Source organism: Nyctereutes procyonoides, unplaced genomic scaffold (genome assembly GCF_905146905.1).
Source record: "Nyctereutes procyonoides isolate TBG_1078 unplaced genomic scaffold, NYPRO_anot_genome, whole genome shotgun sequence".
Classification (NCBI taxonomy): Eukaryota; Metazoa; Chordata; class Mammalia; order Carnivora; family Canidae; genus Nyctereutes; species Nyctereutes procyonoides.
In genome coordinates, this window is record NW_026575137.1 from 7,351,957 (window position 1) to 7,367,654 (window position 15,698).

At 40.8% G+C, this 15,698-nt stretch overlaps 1 protein-coding gene across 1 annotated transcript in view; it reads left to right on the top strand.

Moving 5' to 3' along the window:
• The window catches only part of NECAB1 (N-terminal EF-hand calcium binding protein 1), a 182,521-nt gene that overhangs the window by 151,065 nt on the left and 15,758 nt on the right, over nt 1–15,698 (top strand). The window contains exons 7-9 of the mRNA XM_055303295.1: nt 248–369; nt 3,405–3,481; nt 8,607–8,660. Of these exons, the coding sequence (XP_055159270.1) occupies nt 248–369; nt 3,405–3,481; nt 8,607–8,660 (253 nt within the window). The remainder of the gene's footprint in view (nt 1–247; nt 370–3,404; nt 3,482–8,606; nt 8,661–15,698) is intronic.

The following is a 15,698-nucleotide window of genomic DNA, read 5'->3' on the forward strand; positions in this document are numbered from 1 at the left end:
ATGCTTTTCCTAAGTCGCACATACAGTTTTTACCGAGACTCGCAAAGAGTAAAGGCAGCTCCCAGTTTCTCCTTTTAGGTTCACGTTTATCAGAGCGCCCCGTCTGGGTCTTTAGAGCGAGCCACCAAGCAGTAATTCTCCTGGCTTTTCAGTTCACTGCACCAGCAGAGCTTTGGGACTGACGGTTGAAGGGCTGTGTCTGGAGGCCAGGAGTGTGGTCCCTGAAATGCTGTGTCTGTCGTTCAAGGCAAGGGCCCACCAAGCCCGAAGTCCTGCTGATCCAGTGGCCTGGAAAGCGATCAAATCGCCGCGTCCAGAGACACAACAGCTTCTCCCCCAAGAGCCCTCAGTTCAGTGCCTGTGCTCCAGGTAAGGAAGCTCTGTCGTTTCTCTGCCTCCAGACTGATCCGTTTGGGTTTGCAAGGTGCCTTATTGTTTTTCTTGGGCAAATAAGGCAGCAGTAGTGATGGAATGCTCTTCTTACACCTGGTAAGTTTGTCTGAAGCCACAGGGGCCGAGAGCCTCCGGTAGTCAGCATGGGGTGGTGGTCCCCCCCCTGCCCCACGGTTTCCATCAGAATCCCACAGCTGCACCCAGCCCTGCTCGGTGGGATGAGGGGTCACCTAATACACGAGGGACCGAGGACTGAGACCCGTAGAACTCATCTGTCTCAAGAAAGGAGCCCATTAGTTCGTACCCTCATTTGCTCCAGGGCCCCTAAAGTGGCCTAAACATATGAGATCCTCATTTCCTCCCATGATGGGATTAAAAGCAGCTGGCAGTTTCAAAGCATATAATATAACATTTCTTGGACTAACACCTTCATAATATTTTAGGTTTTTGTATTTTAATGGCATCATTTCTAATAATTACAATCCATTGGAAATGTAGAAATTCATGTGGCGAAACATCGCAGTGATTTCTATAAAGCATGAGTCTGCATATATGCATATGATGCCTGTGTACATGTACAGGCATGTATCTGCACACATCATGACATATCATTTTAAAACAAATCAACCTTTAAATATCTAATGTTCCAGAAAAGCAAAGTATTAAATATAGCCTTATTTACACAGATTGTGCTTGACAGGTTTCAAAGTGCTTTCTTGAACACTATCTTATCCTGATCCTTATAAGATAGAGGTTAGTATCTTTTTTACGCCAGAAGTGAAGCAGTTTGTCCCAAGGTCATACGGTTTGTTAGTCCATTTTTACTGCAAAACAACCTCAGAAGCTCAACAATTACAGTTGCAAAGATTTGTCTTTTTTGCTCACGGGTCTGTGGTTGATGGTGACCCAGGTGATCTCAGCTGGGTGGCCCTTTCCAGCCTGTAGCGTGGGTTCGGCCCTGCTTCGCACATAGCCTCCTGGGATCGGCGACTCCCTGGAGCGATTTCTTCTCTTGGCGGGTGTCAGAAGCACAAACGGGCCAGATCACACAACTCACTGAAAACCACCGGGTGCATCTTAGCTGCTGACTCTTCGTTGGCCAAATGAGTCACATGCCAAACCCAGTAACAGTGGGAAGGGAAATGGACTCGGCCCGTTGTGGTAGGGGTATGCAAAGTTGAGGGGCAACGGCTGTATACATACAGTTCTATAACAGGAAGAAAGTGAAAAATTGGGAGCAGTGACACAGTCCACCGTGTGTTGATTAGGAAATGACAATACCAGGCTCCTGAGTCAAAATATAGATTTTTCTTTTACACTTTAACCATTTAGAAAACAGAGTGAAACCCAAAATATCCTTCTAAGGAATTTTGAAGTGACAGTCACCTTAAGTCCTTTTAAGAACAACGCAGAATGGAAATGTGTTAACTAATTTGTAAATTAAAAAACAGATATAAATTGTGTTTATACAGTGACAATGATTTCTATTATAAAGCACCCATATTCTGATTTTTTTTTTTGGTATCTACTTCTGTGTGCTCCTGCTTATTTTTGCATCATAATTTATGTGATGGGCTTTGAGAGGAGTTTTTACCCAAGAATGCAGAGAGAAGTGAATTCTAATGTAAAGGGCTACTGCTTTATAATTTGGTCTTAACTTCTTACCATTCAAAGCTAAAACAAGGCTTTTTAGTTTGAATTCAATCACAACCTCCCATCCAGAAATGATCAATAATATTGTTTCAGCAAATACCTATGAAATCATTTTGAGTGAGCTGCCATAAGGAGGATACACAAAGATGCCAGGATGTTTGTGCAGGGGCTCAGACCACAGATACTCCCTTTGCACCTTTTTTGAAAAGATTTTATCTATCTATCTATCATCTATCTATCTATCTATTATCTATCTATCTATCTATCTATCTATCTATCTATCTATCTATCTATCTATCATCTATCTATCTATCTAATCTATCTCAGAGCCAGAGAGCCAGAGAGCACAATCAGGGAACAGCAGAGGGAAAGGAGAAGCAGACTCCCCACTGAGCAGTGGGCCCAACATGGGGCTCGACCCCGGAACCCTGGGATCATGACCTCAGCTAAAGACAGATGCCTAACGGACTGAGCCACCCAGTCACCCCACTGAGCCACCCAGGCAGTTCCCCGTTGCACCTTTGAATAATCTCCAGGTCCTGAGTTCTAGCCCCATGTTGGGTATAGAGCTTACTGGAAAATCAGTAATAAAATAAAAGGTACTTAAACATTTTTTAGACTAAAAAATAATTATAGCAGCAATAATAGGAACAGGATTTACATAATGCTGGATCTGGTGCTGGATATAGGTGTGTGCTTATGTTCACACAGACAGACGTAGACCTCATATGTATGCACGTATATATGTGTGTGTATTTATATATGTTGTAATTTAATCCTCACAATGACCATGTGGCCAGTGATGATATTATTGCCATTTTAAAAATAAGAAAGCCGAGGCCAGAGGAGTCAAGTAATCTGACCTCCATCAGCAGGTTTCAGATTCTGCACTCTTCCCTGTGGTGCCATGGCCATAGTTAGTGTCCATGCTTATTCAGCTTGGTCCCTAGGAAAGGAGCCACCAGCTTCCTTACTGTGGTCGGGCCTGTTACTTTCCTGGCTCCTGCCACTGTCCCAGAAGCAGATTTAGAATTTCTGATTGATGCTTTCCTTTTTTCAAAAGAAAAATCAGCCATCTCATGGGGTGGTGAAAACGGCTCAGCAGGATCTGTTCTTTGACCATCAAAGGCCATTACAGGCAACAACATAAAAAGCACAGACTTGTGCAAATGAACCCGCTGGGACACATGGTCTATGGAAGTCAATAACTTAGAAAGCACTCACGTGAATCTATTTCTTAAAAGGGTGGTGACTAGTCAATGACACTGTGTGCTTCCTTCGGGGTAAAAGGAAAGTTCTGAGATGCCCCAGCATTCCTGCTCTGTTTAATACACTGCCCTCATGATTTTCCCCTCAAGCCTTATTAGAAGAAGATAACCAGTGGATGACCCAAATCAATAGACTCCAGAAATTAATTGATCGACTGGAAAAGAAGGTAGGTGCTTCCTTTTCTTTCTTCTCCCTCTCACTTTTCAGTACATTCTGACCCATTTTCCTCACTGCATTAATATATCCGTGGCTGCCCCACAGATAGAATAACAGCCAGGAGCTCCCTGAGGCTACAAGTGGCTGTGGCTGTTGGGTAGTTATCTAGGCATTTCTGTGAAAGCAGATACAGGCACTCACATTAATTCTCAGTCCCCCTACTCCTACCCCTAGTCATATTTGAAACAGGATGTAGAGGGGCACCTGGGTGGCTTAGTGAGTTAAATGTCTGCCTTTGGCTCAGGTCATGATCCCAGGGTCTTAGGATCAAGTCCCACATGGGCTCCCTGTTCAGTGGGGTCTGCTTCTCCCTCTGCCACTCCCCACTGCTCACGTGCGCACGCTCTCCCTCTCTTTTATAAATCAGTTGATCTTAAAAAAAAATAGGATGTAGCATTTCAAGTTAAATGAATGTACTGCATTGCCTGCCTCTTTGGTTATCAGTGCTACAGGGAGCAGTATGCTTGACTGATGCAGATGGCAGCTCTTAGGGACAGCCTGGATATCTTGGGAATTTTCTGGAATGATTCAGGGAAGTGGTTGTGTCATATACTAAAAAGATGAAATTACAGTCTCAACTCCTATAAGTTAGCATGTTAACTGATGATTTTTGGCATTGGAACTACCCCGTGAGCAAGCAAGTAGGGATGTGACGAGTTTTTCAAATCTATATTTTGTGTTTCCAGTTATTTTTATTGACAGAATCAATTAGTGCGTGCGGTCCTGACATTGTAGTGGTGTTCCCCTGAAACAGCTTTGACAGGAGAGGCAGGTTTTGCCAGTAAGTAAGAATATGTGTTTTCTGTGCGTGCCAGGTGCCAAGAAGAAGCGTTTATGTTTGAGACAGTTACTCACTTTGAAGAACCCAACAGTCTACTTGTAAAATTAAGCTTTATAAATAAAAATGGAGTTAACAGATTTTTCTTAAAGCATGTGATAGTACAGAACCAGGTTCATAGTTAAGGCTCAGTAAATTCTTGCTGACCAGCTGCAAAGATGGTAATTGCAATCTACAGATGCTTCCTGAGGGAACGATCACTGTGAGCCAGGTGCTTGGCAAGGATCTAGTGCGGCAGGAGGGGCTCCAGGTGGGCCCTAAAATGATGACGATTAGGAATTGTTGTTTACAAGCAACAGAAATCGCCTCTTTTTTCTTTTTTTAAAGATTTTATTTATTCATGAGAGACACAAAGTGAAGGCAGAGACACAGGCAGAGGGAGAAGCAGGCTCCATGCAGGGAGCCCGATGCGGGACTCGATCCTGGAACTTCAGGATCACACCCTGAGCGGAAGGCAGACGCTCAATCGCTGAGCCAGCCAGGTGTCCCCAGAAATCACCTCTTTAATCAATTTTTTTCTGCAAGGATACGGGAGTGCTCACAGAATCAACAGGCGCTGTAGAAACTGGGATTCAGGAAAAGTCAGGAGACAACCCTAGGGATTTAAGTGAGAAATACTGGGTGGTCCCTCGGGCTACTGCTCCTGGAATAAGGAGGTCCAGCCATCTCTAGTGTGTTGACCTTGTGCTCAAGATTTCTAGGGGTAGAATCTGGTTGGTCCCAGTCTGATGACTTGGATAAGGGAGGAAAAAGCATCTTGGTTGATGGTCCCAGAGCACTGTATTGAAAGGAGAAGAGAGAATTCACTGAAAAGAAAATGTATTGTCATTAAAATTGCAATAACTGCCAGTCTGCTAACCAACCAATGAACAAACAAATATTTGCTGTGGACAAGTAAAATTTTAGTAAAAAGAGAACAGCTAGAGAGGACAGTCAGGTAAGGGTGGTAGCATGAGTAAACCTTAAATAGGCCAGCCTGGTTGGATTCTTTCGTTTAGGTAAGTGGTAACAAGTAAGATTGCATGGATGGATAGGGCCCATATTATGGATGGCATTAAATAACAGAGAAAGGGATGTGGACTTGGTCTTGGAGAAAATAAGAGGCATTTATTATTTTTCAACAGGTAAGTGACATAACCAGAAACATTCTTTAGATAGAAAATTGGACAGCAAGAATTCAAACTGGATTCAAACAAGAAAACTCAGAGCCACCAAAGCCAGCTGAAGCGATGCCATTAAAGAGCGTGTTGTACGTCTGAGCCCCCTGGGATCAGGAATGGCAAGAGATGGGCCTGGCCAATGTGACTGAAAAGAAGATGGCAGATTTGAAAGCCTTGAAGTGAAATAGGCAAGGCCATTGAATGGGTATAAAGGGTAAAGCACAGGAGGATCTCAGATAAGAGTCTGAGGATTTGAGCCTGACCGCCTTAGTCGTGTCATTAGCAGAAAGGAAGAGAAAAGTGAGAGATCACGGGTAAGGTGAGGCGAGGTGAACACTTGAACCTGTTGATCACATGTGTTGATTTCAAGATCCAGTAGGCCCCTTGGGCAGAGATGTTCGGTTACATGTTGGTAAGTCAGGCCCGCAGTTTAAGATCTTAAGAGCCGTCTCCACAAAGATGAACGCTCCAAGCCCTGAAGTTGAGGAGGATCTCTGAAAAGGAGATTGTGTGCAAGGAACCAAGTCCAGGGGAAGAAACCTTGGAGAACTCCAGTCCCTCTGCCACCATGTCCTTACTTGCTACATTTATGTTGACCACTAACCAGGCAAATAACCTAAACTTAGAGCTTGCTACTATCCAACTTTCTTCCTTCCTGATTTTATTAATTGGTATGCGAGCTAAGATTAAACATGACCGTAAGAAAACTGGTGGCTAAGAAAATTAGCTTCCCAGTCGTGGAAGACGTGGGAATGCGTGACCTCTATTTGGAAAACAAACCCTGTTAAAACATAAAGACTCAATTGTTACGTAATTTCAGATTCATTTAAAGAACATAAATACCTCCTTTTAAAAATAGGTTCGAAGTTCTTGGCAAACCTGTCTTTATTTGGTGTCTTAACTTTATATAGCTATTTTTAAAGGAAAGCTTAAACTTAGGTCATGCCTATTTTTTTTTCTGCAACTTTATATCAAAGTATTATCACATCTCTTTCTTTCCTAGACTTTTTCTCCCTCCCTTCCTATGAAAGGGTTTCATTTTGAGGACACCGTCTGAGAGGTTTGCTGAAAGTATGATGTGCTGGTCTTCGGCATTGGGTCCCAGCTGTGTGGGGCTCAGCATGACCTGTCTTAATGAATGGAGAGGCAGTGCAAGATCCATGTTCTTCTACAACTTATTCTGTACTGTGAATTAGGCTTTTAGAGGAAAAACTACCCAATTGCCAAACAGTAGCTAAGTGCATGTCATTTCACAGCTGACTCTCTTGTCTCCTGCAGCTGTTGGCACCGGGTTTGATCTCCCCCATTAAAAGGAAGTGTACCTGCAGTAGAACACCTGTTATCTTTTCTCTGCACTTAGTACGATAAATCCTCCCTGCACTGTGTACCAAGCCCAGTACCATTCATGGGGTGGGGGGTGTAGGCGGGGATAATACTTGAAATTTCTACAAGTTCCTTCAGGCATTCATTCTTCCCATGAGAATTTCTGGAGATATATTGAGATTAGATTTTATGTTTTGCTTGAGCTCTGCAGAAAACTTTGTGTCGAATAACACAACAGCAGCAAAACCTCTTTGACTTGCATGACGCCTTAAGTGTATCATCAGATCACAGGACGTCCTCATTTGAAGGAGTAGAACTAAGGATGCTGCGTTCATACCACTTGTTTTACGTGTTGTTCCTAACTTAGAAAAGATGGAAGTGAAAAGCGTACCTGAGCTGGTGTCAGGGAAAGAGTGGTCAAGGAGATCACTGTCGTTGCAGTTTCTATCCGTAGGTTATTCTTTAAGATTCAGCTCATGTGCATATGCATTGCATCACTTTGCCTTCAGGGAAAAGCTGTGATTTCTTTCTTATTTATTTATTTACTTTTTTTTAAATTTATTTACTTATTTATTTATTTATTTTTATTTTATTGTTTTTTTAAAGCTGTGATTTCAGTGGGGCACTCACTCAGCCACTCATTTACTCAATAGTGTTTATAGAGCGTCTGCTTTATGTCAGGTATTGTTCTGGCAGTGGAAGTACAGCGGTGATCCAAACAGGTAAGGCCCTTGGTCCAATAAAGACAGGAAAATCAGTAAACAAACCAATGAAACAAGGTGACCCCCAATCGTGAAAAGTATTGTGAAGACAAAGTAAGGCAGGATGGTAGAGACGAGGCACTGAATACTTAAAGTGGGTGATCCAGGCAGGTTGCTCTAAGTTGGTTATGTTGGAGTTGAGGCGTGAGAGAGGAGACGGAGCCAGCTAGATGCATCCCTAAGGAATAGAGAATTCAAGGCAGAAGAAACAGTAAAAGGGAACCCTAGAAAAGTCCAAATAACCTGTCTACAGTTTTACAAGGGAACAGCAGCATTAGAGCTACGGAGCTCTGTCTTTAACAAGCTTATATTATTTCAGACAGTCTCAATTTCTACAATTTTCAATTTATTTCTTATCTACTTGAAGGGATTATTGCACATAATCCTCACTTACCATAAAGCTAGGATATATATTCTTAGAATGAAGTCCTCAGAGATTACATGCTTAGTTTCACCGGAGACATTAGCACCGCCCATTGATCACTGCAGAAGAGTCTAGGATCTTTTTAGTAGTCGTTGGCTTTTAGAAAAAAATCAGTAATGTTTTCATTTGCTTTTGAATTCATGTTTTAGTGATGTCACATCATCACTAGAGTATAAAGGTATTATTGCACTTCCACGAATGTCCGTCATGATCTCCAAGAAAAGTGGCGATCAGCACTGACAGCAAGAGGTCAGCCTCGTCATCCTTGGTCTTTCCTGGCCTATCCTTTCCCTGTTCTAATGAATCTGCTCCACTCTGTTCTCTTTTAATGTCATCAGTAAACTTAAAGTAATAACAAATTAAACACATCTGAAATGGCTTTTTACCATTGATAAATAGGTAAAAGAGGCTTTACTAGAACGGCTTCATTTTTAAAATCAGAATCGTTCTGTTTCCTTTAAGATAATGAGGTCCTTTTGGTACAATATTAGCCATAAAAGAGTTACCACTCAAGTATATGGTATTTCCTGTGTCTCACTCCTGGTGCCTTCCTTCCCTATTTCTTGAAGGATCTCAAACTTGAACCACGGGAAGAAGAAGTTATTGAAGGGAATACTAAATCTGTGAGTACTTCTTTTCTAGATCAAAATGTTAGAAATATGTACTTTGAAGATATGATTTAATTTATTCAAAATTAGTTACTATCTCCATGAAAATTTGAAAAAGTAGTATGGAGGTATATTTTATTTTGCATGGTAGTTTCAAAATCGTGATTTGTAGAAAACGAATGCCTACTTTACAAGGTTTTTATGTAAGTACTTAGCATGTATTGTGTGCAAAATGAGAATTTTATGCATATATAAATCACTGAGTTATTGAATAATTGAATGAATGTGATTGGCCAGAAGGGCAACATTCAAATTATATTATGAACAACACTGTATCACAAACAACAACCCTGCGAGCCTGAGCGCTGCACCTGAGCTGAAGCTTGATGCTATGCAGTATTGTATCTCAGCTTTTTTCCTAAGGCCAGGCATGCTGTAAGTGCTCAGAAAGTAGTTTTCAAGAAAAAAAAAATTGACATTTAGAGAGGAAGGAACATTTATGCTCATAAGGAAAAGGTGTCTATCCAAAGTGGTGACCATTTATAGAGATTGGAAGAGAACAGACAAAGTGATGCTAATAGGCATGAAGACACAACAAAAAAAAGGGTTCTGAGAGCAGCTTACTAATGGTGTTATGATTAGAATCCCATAGATGAGGACTCTTTCCCCCAAAGACAACCTATATTTCACTACATGTTCAGTGTTTCTGTTCCTCCAAAGACAGGGGCGCATGGTCTGTATTAATTCATCAGGCATCCAGATTTCTAAAGGGGTACATTTGGGTGGGAAGCAAAATGTTTTTTTGTGAAGGAGAGAAGGCTGTCGACTGCACATACTAAGAATGCTATTCCTAGCCATCCCGTAGGCACAGAACTGTGACCTTGCAATCTTGCATCTCTATCATCAATTAGATTTGCATGTGGAAAAAGCTCCACTCCAGTCAAGAAAACTGAATGTCTCATTTCTAATATTGAGAGAGAGACCATCATTGTCTCTTCTTACGTAAGTTCTTAACCTGTGACAATTCTCTCTCACTAGCTAAGTGGGAGAAAAATTGTCTAAGGATTGCTTATGGAAGGTAGCAGACTGTTCTATTCTCTGGTCCCTGACAGAAGAGAGACCAATGTCAATTGTAAAAGATTTATCAACCCACACAGCATTACTAACTCAATAGTACATAGAAGTATTAAGCAAAATAGGATTGGGCAAGATGGTTCAGCAGTAAATATTAGTTAAAAAGCAGGAAAGGATATTCCTTAACTATTTTTAATGACACGTAGAGGTAAAATAATTATGTTCTTTGGGAATACACATCTAGTAATGATTTGAACAAGTTTGTTTTCCTCAGAGATACCGATATGTGTCATGAAAAGTTGTATTTTAGGGCACCCGGGTGGCACAGTCAGTTAAGCATCTGCTTTCGGCTCTGGTCATGAGCCCAGCCAGGGTCCTGGGATAGAGCCCCGCATCCATCCGGCTGGCTCCCTCCTCAGCAGGTTGTCTGCTTCTCCCTCTACCCTTCCTCTCTGCTTGTCTTCTCTCACACTGGCTCTCTCTAAAAAAAAAAAAAAAAAAAAAAAAAAAGTTGTATTTTATCATTAATGGTGGTGATGCATCACCATCAATTCCTATAAAACCTTCTGTATGCAGAATGACCAAAACAGGTCTCCACCATCCACAGCCAGCACTCAGCATTGCATGCTCCTTTGTGTTCAGCGATTTATCTTGGTGTCCAAAACCAGTTTTAGACTTCATTGACTAGAGAGGTAATTTTCCTTTTCCATTAGCGAATACCTGAGAACCTTGAAAAATAAGTTCCACACAGGAAAGCAAAGAATACATTTTTACGATACACTTTATTTTTTAAAGCTGTTCTTTTCTGAGCCTTTGCTATGTACCAAGCATTGTGCCAAACACACACATCTATAATTCACTTCATCCTCATAAGAGCCAAACGAGTTGGTGCCGTCATTAAGCCCATTTTGCAGATGAGAATTAAGGTGTGGAAGGATTTAAATACCCTAGACCCCAGGAGTTCTCCTCGAGACCTGCACCCCATACCATAATAGTCTGACTTCACTGTTTGGTGCATTTCTGGACATTAAAGTGGAGTTGTTTTTGCCAGTGAGGGTGTGAGCTAACATGACTCCGTTTCATGAGATTTCCTACCATGAGAGCAGAACAGTAGTATCTGGTGGGCTTATTTAAACACACAGCAAAAGTCCCAAACCCTACAAGCTCCATATCTAGTTTTCTGGGACGTGAGTCATTACATAATGATGAGTCTAGGATATGATTTCCTTTTATTTTTTTTTTAGGTCTTTTTTTTTTTTTTTCTCTGTGAGCAGAGTATGAGAAGTAACATCTATTGAGTATCTATCCTGGGCAAGATTTTTACCTACACTATTCCATTTAATCCTCCCCCAATCTCTATGATACAAGTACCACTCACTGCTCCAATTTCACTCCGTGACCAAGGATGAAAAGATGAAGTAACTGGTTCAAGGCCATATAGCTAGTAAAAGTGAAGTCAGGTTTTTTTGTTTGTTTGTTTTTGACATGATAATGGAGATAGATGAAAGACAATCATGTAGGGCTCTTGAGTTTGCAGGACCACCTCAAATCCTTTCCTGGAATGAATAGTGCATAAATGAAATTTATTAAAGATCTTTTAAGAATGGTCAATGGCTAAAAGCAAAAGCATCTTTTGCTTATTTGACCACCAGCTTCATGCCAGGCCCTGGAGGAGGGTCTAGAGAAAAAGTGGTGAATATTGCAGGTGCTACAAGACAGGCCAGAGGACCTGCAGTGATTCAACAAGCATCTACAGTCATCTGCAGTACACCGTGATGACAATTATTATTAGAAAAGCATAGATTTGGACAGCAAGGGAATTCAGCTTAACTTAGGAGGCCAGCGAGTGTTTCGAGAATGACATAGTATTGAAGATGAAATAAAAAAGAATAAGTAGGAGTTTGAAGCAATATTTATATATCTTTTACAACATTGAATTTTTCCAATGTTGTACTAAAAGAACAGTTGTTCTAAGGTGCTACGTAGGAATATTAAAATGTTCCAAATGATTTGTCACAAGCATTTTATAAAGACATCAACCTTCACAATTTATAATTTTACTCTTGTTATAATAAAATAGGAAATGTACATCAGAGAGAAACTCAGACCTAAAATCCAAGACTATCACTTTATGGCTCATGGAAAATTGGGGGGTAATTTCTTCTAGTTGTCAAATACTAGGCAAAGAGTATGAATCATTGAAAGGTCAGTATGATTTTTGGAGGGAATCCAGCCAGACCGCACATCCTGGATCTGGCCAGGTGTATTTATCCACCCAGATCCTTTCTGCTTGCTGCCATTGTATGCTTCACATGGCACTTTGTATTGCACAACTATTGGAAAATGATGACAATTTCCTAAATATTTTCTATGTTCAAAAGGGTTCTTTTTGGATTCAATATAATTTTAAATAAGGTTTGATCACATTCTGGTGTGTTTCAAAAGCTGTAACTTTTCTTGAGCATATTGTTGTTTATACCAGAAGAACTTACGCAATAGGAATTTACAAATCTAATTATTTTTCTGCTTTCTACCCTCATAAAACCTGTGAATAATAATATTTTGTGAAGTAAATTAATCCTGACATACAATATCATGTGTATTGGGGATTATTGCCATCAAAGATGTCATGGACTATTAAAACATAGTTTTGCTTTGCAATAGCTATTATGAGATTGAACAAGAACACACAAGAAAGGCTGTTACATTTCTAAAGATGTGCTTGGAACACAATGGTAAATGTCATAAATAGAGCTAGAAAACATGAAACAAATTAGTTGCATTTAAAATATTTCTGTCTCCAGAGATTAAAAAAGCTGAAATTTCTGGAGAAAAAAAAAATCCAGGAAATCAAAGGTAGATGCCACTAACCTAATGTGACTAGCAAACACTGTTCTGTAAATATTTCACCATAATTCCATCATAACAAAATCCCTATAAAGTAAATAATAAAGTCTAAGCCCCTTCTAAGGCAGAGGAAAGAAAATGCCTGGGGCTGGCCATTCCCACTAGATTTTAGTAAGGATCTCATGCTGTATATTTGATATAAGTGACATTTAGACATAGAATGAAGATATTAGGACTCCTGTAATTCTCCCATGTGCCTCATCCTACAACTTGACCTGACCAGCCTAGAAAATTTAAGGATTTTCTTAGGGCCTCAGAATGTCTACCTTAAATTACCCAAGATTTGAAAAGCTTCTGTTGGGGATCCCTGGGTAGCTCAGCGGTTTAGCGCCTGCCTTCGGCCCAGGGCATGATCCTGGAGTCCTGGGATCGAGTCCCACGTCAGGCTCCCTGCATGGAGCCTGCTTCTCCCTCTGCCTGTGTCTCTGCCTCTCTCTCTGTCTCTGTGTCTCTCATGAATAAATAAATAAAATCTTTAAAAAAATAAAAATAAATTTTAAAAAGCTGTTATCACAGTAGTCATAAAACATAGATTATCTGGGCCTCATAAATTGATATCTTTGTGTAAATGTCTGAGGAAAAGAGGGGAAAGACATACCTTGTTTTGGTTGCAAAGTAAATTTATTTTCCAAATTATGTTTATATCCATGTGTGTACGTGAATGAATCACTTGGCTATTACTATATAACAAACCACCCAAAACTCAGTGGTTTAAACCACAATTCTAGAGGTAGGCAATTTAGAGTGGGATCAAGTAGGTGGTTCTTCTGGTATCAGCTGGCCTCCTCAGTCAGCTGCAGACCAGCTCTGCTGATCTTGGTTGGATTTTCTCATATGTCTGGGGCCTCCGCTGGGATAAATCCACTGACTCAGCCCTGTGCTATGTGGTTGTTCATCCTCCCGCACGTGGTTTGGCAAAACTATAGTCTACTGCCTGTTTTTATATATAAAGTATTATTGGAACACAGCCACACCCATTTGTCTATTGTCTCTACACTAAAACAGAGTTGTGGAGTGTGACAAGAACCTTATGGCACACAAAGCCTAAAATAGTTACTCTCTGTCCCTTTTTGTAAAAAGTTGACTGAGCCCTGCTCTCCAACGGTTTGTTCACATGGCAGTTTCAGGGATCCAAGAGAAAGAACGGAAATTCACAAGGCCCCTGGGGAGTTAACCATGAAACTCGCACACTGTTTTCTTCTGCCCCATTCAGTTGGACAAATTAAGTTATATGGCTGGCCCAGATCCAAGGGAAGGGGAAATAGGATCCATGTTTTGATAGAAGAAGCTAAAAAGTCAGATTTCAAAGGGCACGCCTTCAGGGAGTAGTGAAGGAGTCTATTCGTGGTTGCAATTTAGATCACATAAGAATTACCTTCAGACTAAAAGAATTATGGTGGAATAGGTAGATAGATTTATTAGGAAAGCCCATGAGAAATTATCTGAGTCCCTGTTAATTACAAATACGTGATCAAGAAGTCCCTGTAGATTGCTGTCAAAAGAACATGCCTACAATTATTTTGGCAGAGATTAACTTAAACTCTTAGTTACTGATACTAAAACCAGGTCCTGGGAGACTGGTACAGGAGATTGTTCATTACATGATCTTAGGAAACAGTTAATAGGCTTGTATCTACTGATTCTTGATCTCTGATCCTTAAGGGAAATAAAACAAAGCACAATTAAAATTACTGAACTCATTAAGGCGACCGGGCTATGGAAACAAATAGACCCAAATGGAGAATGATTCCAATATAATAAAAGTTTTTCCCTTGCCCAGTAAAACGGTCCACACAGTGATTCAGGGACACAGGCTCCTCTTAAGTGTGGCTCTGCCATTTCTAAAGCAGGTCATTCTATCAACAGCAAAGGGGAGGAGAATTTGGAGGGAGGTCACATCTCTCGTGAAAGTCTTGGTCCAAAAGCAATACACAGCACTCCTGTGTGTATTCTGTTGGTGAAAATGCATCAGTTTGGGACACCTAACTTCAAAGGATTATGGAATATGCCCTCATAACTCTACCTAGAAAGAAGAGGAAAGGGATTTGGGGACACAGTTTGGAGTCTTTGCCACGGTGAACCTTCTGATCATCAAATATTCATTCTTTTCACATACATAGAACACATAGACCCCTTCACAGAGGAGACCCCCTAAGTCCTCTGCAGTTACTGCTTCTGGCTCAAAGACCAGGATCTCTGGGTGATGACCAGTCCTCCCTGTAAGATCAAGATGCAGTCCCTTGCAGTCTGACATAATACTTAGGACTGGGCCAGGAGAGATGTCATAAGAGCTGCAATTCGAGAAAGACATGACTAGCACACAGCACACAGCATTCACTGGTTCATGATGAATTCATGCTGGGAAGGTGTTTGTCAGTGAAGGAAGTGATTAGAAACTGGGTGTCCATTCTGGGATGAATTCTGCTGCCCATTGTTGTCCTTTTGAGAGTTTCTTCTTGGTTCATTATCCTCCAAGACTCCACCGGAAAGAGCTGGTAGGAGACTATTGTCCTTTATAGGAGTTAAACAGTAGCCTGCTTCCTGCTCTGGTGAGTTTGGGGGCCCAAATATTACCTTAAGATTTATACAATCAATGGACTTTGAGACTGGGATCAAGATTTATTGCACAACACAGTTCTGTCAAAAATTCAGTAGACTTCTTGTCAGTTTACGTATAATCAGTTTCATGATCGTATCAATACCTAAAATTATTACATAGATATAGTTTTCAAACCTTGTTGATTTCTTTACTAAACTCCGTGAAGATAAGGATTCTATCTTGATTCATCCCTATATACCCAGCATCTAGCATTTACCTGTAAGAAAGCAAAGTAGGAACAAGAATTGAATATATAAAGTGCCTGATATGACACGTTTGATATGTTGGTCTCCAACAATGGTGGCTGTGAACATGACGTGAGAAACTCTTTGGAGAGGAGACAGCCAACCAGGGTCTTAACTCTGGCTCTGCCACCACACAGCTGGGTAATATCATGCAAGTTGTTTTCCTCGTATTCTAAACTGTCCTGACATTGTTGTTTCACACTTTTATCATTCGCGCCCAATCCTTCC